Consider the following 9,661-nt stretch of genomic DNA (forward strand, 5'->3'; position numbering starts at 1 on the left):
TCTAATAATTTTTTCCACAACTGTAGATAGCATTTTCACTATTATAAACAGGGTCGCAAAATTAACCAGCTATTAAATTCTGACATATTACGGGTCACTTAATGTCTTTGTAATAATTTCAATGGTCTATTGTTTAGTGTTGTTTAAGTGATAATTTCACCTTTAAGGCTAGATCTCTCTATAATGTTGTAAATGGTGAAATTACTGTTTATCTGATTGTGTGTTTATCCATGAACTTTACTATCCTGAGAATTTATCACAGCATTTATGGCACCTTGTGATGCTTCACTAATGTCAATACACTTTCAGAAAATGTTATGTTTGCTAGTAGTTCTGAAGTTGCCAGTTTTGTCAGATTGGCTGTCGTGCAGCAGTCCTGCAGCCTGGGGGCAGCAGTGGGCACACAAAGGGAACTTTCCGGAAATTGACAGGACACGAGCTAAACATTTTCCACCGGCTCTTTCTCTTTGTCCATCCACCTCCCTGCTGAAGCAACATCCACAGCAACACCATGGCTAATGTGGTCGATACAAAACTATACGACATTCTCGGAGTATCTCCATCCGCAACTGAAAATGAACTAAAGAAGGTGAGTTACACGAATGAGGTTAAACGATACGACAGCTTACATTGTGTTTGTGTTTCGTGCTCGGGAACGTTACTGTCAAGGCAATCAGGAAATGGGTTGCTACGAGCGGGGAGCTAACATTAGCTGTGAGCCGGGCTAGCCCGTTTTGCTAGCGTGCCTAGTGGCCCGAATGCGCATGTAAAAATATGACCGTAACGTTAAATAACTGTACTTTACACGTGATAAAGTTAACACCCCAGGCTCAACCACATGATGATTATGACTTGTATACTACCGAAAATATAAAGTTAGCCTGTTACGTTAATTTAGCTTGATGCTTCCCATCGTACTGTTGACCTCACGGTAGCATTAGCAAGCTTAGTTGTTAACGTTTAGTTAGCTTAAATCTATTGAAGGTTCTGGAAAAAACTTTAATTTCCAAGACATGGAAAGCTATTAACAGTAGGATGACATATGATGACGTTTTACTTGATGACAGATGATATATTGATAGGATGTCGTCTTTGGATCTGACCCCTAACCACAGCTAACTAGGTTAGACCCCAGTGCGGTTAATAGGTTGGACAGTAACCCTACGTTAACGTTTATTAATAAATGTTTTCGGCTCCTGATGATACAGTTTCTGTAGTTACTTGGGTGTTTTGTCTTCTCCTGAACATGACAAGGATAGACTACTGCCTTATCTGACTAGTGTTACATATGTTGATGCTGGATAACCAGCTCCGTGTGTCATTTTCACAACCTCTATGTACGCTAACGTACTGTACTTCAGAATATTTTTGGTGTACAGCGTTTCATTACTTTACACAGTCGTTTATCTGGTGTCTGGTTTTCAGCCAATTTCATCAGATGGGATCGTTCATATCTGCATTTTGAGGCGAAAGCTACATCAGACGTATCTCGTTGGTGTTAGCAAGAGATGCTAATTGGCACACGGACTTTTATCTTAACGTTTTATTGTCACACGTAGTGAATAAACGTTTGTCGTCGTAAGTGAAATAAAGGACATGGTATTGTAAAACAGAACTTTATCTCTGCCTTGAATTATGACAGGGTTATGGTCGGTAACACTGAAGGACTGATGGGTCGATTGAAGTGTTTTTGCCGGTTGATCTGCTGGTTAAGGCACGTGTGGTTGCGTAACATGTAGATAAGGTTTCTGTGTGTTTGAGTCATGGTGGAGGGATTCTGGTGAACACGGAGATTCAGCTCCTTGATTAACGACACTCTTCCTTTTGCGCAATTTCAGGCATACCGGAAACTGGCAAAGGAATATCACCCTGACAAAAACCCAAACGCAGGGGACAAGGTAAGATTAATGCCACTGATTGGAAAGGTTTGATCTTCCCACTGACGGCAGTACTTGGTAGTGAGTAATAATGATTCAGACACAATGGAAGATGTGTTTAAAGGTGGATTACTGGAAGTGAAAATACTCCCACTACTTACAAAAAAAAAAAAAAAAAATCATAACACTTATGGATGCATTGTTGTTGGTTTTTGTTCAAATAACATTCACAGATGGTAAAGGCAGCTATGTATCAGTTGTGTTTATATTAAAGGCAATTTTTGCCCAAGGACATTGTGGTGAAGACTTGAACAAAAATAGTTGCATATTTTTCACAAAAATGCTTTCTTTCTTTACTTGGCACAAAAATGGGAATAAGTAAAACAAATAAACAATGACCATTATCAAATTGGTATTATATCTGTATCAAACGAGCCTCACATGTAACAATCGGTACATCCCCAATGCTATGAATCTGCTTTTGTCAATCACATGTGTACTTTTGTGGTGAAATTTTGAACGTTGTATAAAATCCTAGTTGCTTCCTCATTTTAACACCTAAATGTATTACTGTCTGTGTGTGATGTATTTATCCTGGCAGTGATACAGATGGTTTTATACTGAAGATTTGCTTATGTTTTACAAGTTAAAATCCTTAATGTTCTTGCACATGCTGTTTGGTGTAGTGAACTGTTGTGTAGTATAATGACAGACTTCCCACTGCTCTACATAATGTCATTAGATTCCAGTGTGGTATTTCTGTAATGTTATTGAAAATGTTTCGAATTGAGGCCCCAAGTGCCTCAGCATGAGAGTACAGACTTGTGAAAATTATGTTTCGAAGCAGTATTTCAAAAGGGGATAAATAATGAAATTTAGACATCATGGACATGTTTCAGGGCTCTTGTCATGTTACATATTCAACTCAGCTGTCAATAGTATTTTTGTCAATATTTATTTGTTGACATTAGTTTAGGGAGGTGTTTTTCCTTAAATTTTACTTTTGTAAATTCTTTTTAGCAAATTGTTGTGTTTTTACTAGCATTTATTGTTCTTTTGATTTCAAAGTCCAGGAGCTTTTAAGGATTATATGTTGGAAGTCAGGTCATGTGATTAGGTATGAATGACCCTTATGTAAGGATATTGCAACCTTCAGCATGCTTTCCTTGTGAATGTTGTCACTTTAGTTTCCAGCAAAGCTGAACTCAAAGAATAATTGGGGGGGGTTGATCTTTTGTCTTTACTAGTGGTTTAGTGCTTCCATGTTCTTATACATGCTTTTTGCCCCATGTTATGGAGGTATATGCTGTCTTCCTTATCAATTATTGTTACTTTTGTTTGTTATCTCCTTAAACTGTAGTTCAAAGAAATCAGCTTTGCTTATGAAGTGCTGACTAACCCTGAAAAGAAGGAACTTTATGACCGATGTGGAGAGCAAGGCTTGCGGGAAGGAGGTGGGGGAGGTCCAGGGATGGACGATATCTTCTCCCACATCTTTGGTGGTGGACTATTTGGCTTCATGGGAGGCCAGGGGAGCCGCTCCAGAAATGGAGGCCGAAGGAGAGGAGAGGACATGGTCCATCCACTCAAGTAAAAACACAGTTTTGTCTCTAGAAGTAGTTAAGAAGTATGCTGTTGCTAATCAATATACTGAATACTCTGGGTGTATCAGCAAAAAAACATCCCTAAACAATCATTATTTTTTTTAATAGGGTGTCACTGGAGGACCTCTACAATGGGAAAACAACTAAACTACAACTTAGCAAGAATGTACTCTGTAGCACTTGTAATGGGTAAGTTTTAGAGATGTGCAACTTTGTGCTGTAGTCCATACTGATAACATCCTGTTTATTTATTTAGTCTACGCTGCTGCTGCAGCTGTATAAATCTTGCTCTAAATGTGGCACAGGGTCACCTCCGATTCTAACAATACATCCATCCCTCGGTGTGTGTATCTAGGCAGGGAGGCAAGACGGGTGCTGTACAAAAATGTTCAGCATGTAGGGGGCGTGGCATGCGCATCATGATCAGACAGCTGGCTCCAGGGATGGTCCAACAGATGCAATCTGTGTGTACCGATTGTAATGGAGAAGGTAAGAGGTAGAGATGTGAACTTATAGATCCAAACTTTGATCATCCTGCTCTAGTCTGTTATTTGAAGGCTAGATCTTCAAATAAAAAATAAAAAAAGATTTTAATGTGTTAGATGGATGTGTGTGTGGTGGTGGGTAATTGGTTCTGAAATGGCTGTTCTGCAAGGTTCGTGGCATGTCATATTTGTGAGTGGTGTTCTGTGTCCCCGTGGCTGTATGGAATGTGAAAACACTTTTCCTGTGAAGAATGAATAAAAATATTGATCTATCTTCACCTTATTCTCTGAAATCTTCCACAGGTGAAGTCATCAGTGAGAAAGACCGCTGTAAAAAATGCGAGGGCAAGAAAGTTGTGAAGGAGGTGAAGATTCTGGAGGTACATGTGGACAAAGGCATGAAGCACGGCCAGAAAATCACCTTTGGAGGTGAAGCTGACCAGGCACCTGGCGTTGAGCCTGGTGACATAGTCCTTGTGCTGCAGGAAAAAGAGCATGAGGTAGGATTATGAGCTCATCTTACTGACCTCTGTACATCTGCCCTCTATCTTGTTAGACAGAGACAAACAGCTACCTTGGTTTTCAGTTGCTACATTTTTTTTGCACATTTAAAGGTGACTTTAATTGCCCTGTAACATCCCTCACCTCAAGGACTTATGATTCTTTTTTGGGGTGATATTCTCAGGTAGGGTGAAAACTTCACAAGTACATCACAGCACTTGTAATGTTTCCTGTGTATGTAAAATGTGCTGGAGCAAAAGTAGCCAGGAAATCAGTGCAAAGATGAAGTACTACCAGCAGTTCCTTCAGTGGCTGTCCAGTAATGTTGAACATCTTATTGGCATCACAAACACCGTTGCATCATTGTTATAGAGGTCGATTGTAGTCAATTCCAGCTGGTGCTGCTTCAGACCTCTTAAGGGCCAGATTGACATGACACTGCTGAGCTGTCAACTTCAACATTGTGCAGATATCGAAAATGCACCCACTTTTATGAATACATGTCATATTGAAGATGGACCTCACTATACTGACTACATCCCCACGATGCTACATGCCAAGTTGATTGAATATGCTTTTGCTTGCTGTCTTTGTGTTGTCTGTATTGAACTCAGCTCCATCTCATATTCTATGGGAGGATTTAGAATGATATTTAACTTTGCAGTGATCATTATAGAGTTTTCAGAAACAGATGGAGTATACTGTTAACTTGACTGTATTATGAACAGCAGACATATAATTTATTTTTTATTGACCTTCAGTATCAGACGTTTGCATCCGGTACATCAAATGTGCATGTATCATACATCAAAAACAGCAGACATTTTGAACACACTGCTGCTCAAAGGCTTTCTTTAACTTTGAGACCACCATTTTGATTTTCAGGCATCTGCAATATGTCATATAGACATAAAATGTCTGTTGAAAACTTGAATTATCAGGATTATGTGAGGTGTTAATCCCAACATTGGCCATTTTGAAGTGACAGTGTTTGTTGTAAATGTAAAAAGGTCATTAATTAAACTAGAAAAAAAATCACATTATGGTGAAGTGCGAAATCCAAATGTTGTATAAGGGTAAAATATGTCAGACTCAGAACTTACATGTATGTAACACAGAAGCCCTGGTCTATAAAGCCTTAACACAGTGGCAGGCTCAAGCAAACATGTTTTTTATTTTTGTGTAGACATCAGCAGAACTCACACTATTATTTAGAAGTTACCATTTCTATTAAAATCATGACTTGTGTGACAATGCAGTAGTTTACCAAAAATATTTGACTCATTATATTGATTTTTTTTTTTTTTTCTTTTGCATACCATTCAGATGTGTGTTGAATGAATCAGAAACCCATATGCCAAGTGTGTCAGTGTCAAATGCAGGCTTATACAGACCAAGTAGACAGCCTAGTGTTTTTTAGTTCAAGTACAACAGCAGACTGAGCTGTAGAAATGTGCCTCAGGCTTCCTCTCCCATGGGGTATCAGCCATTGATGTCAAGTCAGACAGGTTACAGCGATTGTAGGTACTGCTGACAAGGACTGTGCATGTTACTCATGCCTAACCAGATGTTCTTCAGAGTTCTGTTTTTTTTCCTCTGCACTGAGAATGTTTAAATTTTGACTTGATATGGAAACAAAGGAAGCCAGTAGTAGTAGTAGAAATACCACCACCTTTCTCCAGCAGCAGGGGCAGGTTGTTGTTGATGGTGTAATATCAATTAACATTGAGTCTTAACCCTGATTAAGTGTTTTAATTGACTAAAGGCTACAAATATTTTGAAACATATATAGAAACATTTGTTAAATCTTCCATCATGAAGAAAATGTATTAACACATTTTTCTCACACTTTATTTTTTCAGACATACAAGCGAGATGGCAATGACCTGTTCATGAACCACAAGCTCGGCCTGGTGGAGGCGCTGTGCGGCTTCCAGTTTATGCTCAAACACTTAGATGGAAGACAGATTGTTGTTAAATATCCTGCAGGCAAAGTCATTGAACCAGGTAACCCTGTCAGGTCTTCTATTCGTCTTTTTCTTCCCCTGTTGGATAATTCCCAGATATAACCTCCCAAAAAACAGAGAGACCAAGCAGATTAGGAAGTCGATGAAAGTTGTGTTGATGCATAAACACTGTAGGGCGCTTGATTGTAAGCACACAAGTTTAAAAACATGTATCATCAGTGGGCAGATATGCTGTGTAATGAACTGTGACCATAACGTTTTTGTTTTGTTTGGAGTTAACCAGCAAACATTGGCCTCCTGACCGGAATGTCCATGCCCCATGGTTAAGAATAGTTTCTATTTGTTTTTGCATTTTTTCCTCAGGCTCAGTGAGGGTGGTGCGAGGAGAGGGCATGCCACAGTATCGAAACCCCTTCGAGAAGGGAGACCTGTATGTCAAGTTCGATGTCCAATTCCCCAGCAACAACTGGATCAGCCCAGAGAAACTTGCGGTATGACATGTCACTGCCTCTTACTACCTGTTAGTCAGTGTGATGTTTGTTATATATGCATGCACTCATATGTCTCAAAGGTCATATCTTATTCCTAACAGGGACATAACTGTGCCGCTGGAATTATATATTTTTTGCCATGACGTATAACAAGTGATCAGTGATAAACAGACTCCTCTGCACAGTTTCTTGTAAATGTTCTGTGTAGAGAAAAAACACTAAAAATGGGCAGGTCTGTCAGTTTGATCATACAAGCAGATGATTGGTGCACCTGAGCATTTAATTTGTCATTGGATTGTTTTTTGTGGTTCTGGTTGATATTTTGGAACCTGTTGTGTTGACTGATGTCTGCTGTTGTAACTGAGAAATCGTCAAACTGATTGTGAGATGGTTGTTTGCATTAAGCCACACAGTACACAGGTGATACAGTATGAACGGCAATATCAGATAGTCGCTTAACCTCCCTATACAGTCTCTAAAACTAAGTACATTGCCTCTAAAATTTGTTCTCTGTATGTTTTTTTTTTTAAATCAATGTAAGCAGCTGATCACTCTGCTTTGTTTTCACTGTATTTGATGTATGTGGTTGGAACTCAAATGGATTATAGACAGACGAGATACAACCGACAAATGATAAAACTGCATATTGTTTAAATACTGCTCATGTATTATAATGTGGGTCAGTTCAAAAAGTGAACTGTGTTCTTCTAGTGTTTGACATTAATATTCTTCCTGTGGGACATTAAGCCAGTTATTACCATTCAGGGATTAATTTTATTCTGGTTTTAAATGTTTCTCTGAAGTTTGTAATATCTACTTAGAAACACTTTCCAGTTTCTGAAGTTGTTTTTGTATCTTAAGACCAAAGAATAAACTCATACATTTGCTCTCATTTACACATTTTCCACAGGTAGTTAAAAAATTTTATCTAAATATTGAGTTGATTATGAAGTTAATATGGTAATGTAACTTATTTTTGGTTTATTTTTATGTAACTTTGCTATGGAAAGAAAACTAGTATCGACGATGCTTTCATGAGATCTGGCTCACCTTTGCATCCAGCGCTTGGTTTGTTGAAAATAACAAATGAATTTGAAGCCGTTGCTGTTTGTGCAACAAAGTTGTTGAGTCAGGAACTTTCTGTGTGAAGCTGAGTGTCACATAGGATGTTGGGAAAAATGGAAAGCTGCTGTAAAAGGTCACTCTAAAAACCAAATGCCACAAAGTTCTGATTGGCTTTGGTGATGATCCTGATGTGAACACAGTACAAAGTCTGAATTTATTAATATCTTTTTGAAGTTCAAGTCTCATATTTAACTTGAAATCAAATGTTCGTCCCTGGTTAGGAGCTGGAGGACATGCTTCCCTCGCGGTCGGAGCCACCCATCATTACCGGTGACACGGAGGAGGTGGACCTGCAGGATTATGACGTGAGCCAGAGCTCGTCGTCGGGGAACCGCAGGGAGGCCTACAACGACAGCTCCGATGAGGAGGGGGGCCACCACGGGCCAGGGGTCCAGTGCGCCCACCAGTAGTGTCATACTCTCACACACAAACAACCACACGACCCACGTTGTACATGGGGAGAAAATGTATGAGTTGCAGAGTAAACAGGAGGTAGGACGAAATAAAGAGGCTTGGCAGTTCCTGAGACACGGATCATACGTACATTCACTCAATCACAGCATCTGGAATTGTTGACTATTGGAGTGCGTGTGTTCGTTTTGATCTTTGTCTGAGTAACTCTCACTGGGGCGGCCAAAAAGATTTAGGACCCTGCACCTTAAACAGATTGAGACACTTTAAGCAAAATTCAGGTGGGAGGGGTTTTGAGTTATGTATCAAAGCATACAGTTGCCTCATTGAATCCCAAGCCTTGTAGGAAAACTGTGATCTGGCGTTCTGGAAGACCCCCACCCCCACCCCTCTACTCCTCTGTAAGTCCCCTCCCCTCTGCCTACGGGAACTCCAGATCAGACGAAGAAAGGAATGTCTCTTGTTTGCTGAGTGTGTGACTTGCATTTTGTTTTCATAGTATTTACAATAATTAATTTAAAAACTAACCAATGTGCATACACAGGAGAAAAAAAAAAAAAAAAAAAGCAGCTGAGCAATGTGACGTGCAGATCCTCGGACTCATGTATTCATGGATTCATCTACTCAGCGCCACTTGTAGGATTTGTTTTTTTGATTTTTACTTGCTTTGTTTGTAGGTTTTTACTTGTTTCCCTTTTTCTTTATATTTTAATTCAAACCGGGAAAAAAAAAAAAAAAGGTAATGTGTATATCATTGACCTGCCTGTTGGTAAGCTTCATCAGCTGCTGTATTCAAAGCTGTGTAATTTTTAAAAAATAAAAATGAGAAGTGAAATAAATACCCATAGCCTGTATCTGTGCTGAGACCATGTGCATGTAAAAAAGCTTTGGTTCTTGCACTTATCGAAACATCAGTCAAATAAAGCAGCACACTTCTTAAGAAAATGTTTATGAAGTTGTTGAATAAATTGTTCAAATATCATGTACTGTCACTAGTGTGTGTGTCCTGTGTTCTGTCTAGTGTTACGACATAACAGACCACGCCATCTAGTAAAATGTCTACTCGCTGGAATGATTTGATTAAATGCTTATTATCCTTCTGGACAGTTGGTTTAATTTGATGTCTTTAGGTCAGTTTTTATTTTTAGAAACATTATCTAATACACAAAACCACTTTCCATTTATACTTGAGCAACATTT

The 9,661-nt window shown here is 39.1% G+C and overlaps 1 protein-coding gene across 1 annotated transcript; it reads left to right on the forward strand.

The window, feature by feature from the left end:
• The first annotated feature begins 432 nt into the window (after positions 1–432).
• Positions 433–9,443, forward strand: dnaja2a (DnaJ heat shock protein family (Hsp40) member A2a). The gene is made up of 9 exons (XM_030125778.1): positions 433–589; positions 1,839–1,898; positions 3,238–3,467; positions 3,590–3,670; positions 3,837–3,970; positions 4,270–4,466; positions 6,330–6,474; positions 6,798–6,925; positions 8,272–9,443. Exons 1-9 carry the CDS (start codon positions 512–514, stop codon positions 8,458–8,460), a joined length of 1,242 nt encoding a protein of 413 aa, XP_029981638.1. The 5' UTR covers positions 433–511; the 3' UTR covers positions 8,461–9,443.
• Positions 9,444–9,661: the final 218 nt, after the last annotated feature.

Source organism: Sphaeramia orbicularis, chromosome 3 (genome assembly GCF_902148855.1).
Source record: "Sphaeramia orbicularis chromosome 3, fSphaOr1.1, whole genome shotgun sequence".
NCBI lineage: Eukaryota > Metazoa > Chordata > Actinopteri > Kurtiformes > Apogonidae > Sphaeramia > Sphaeramia orbicularis.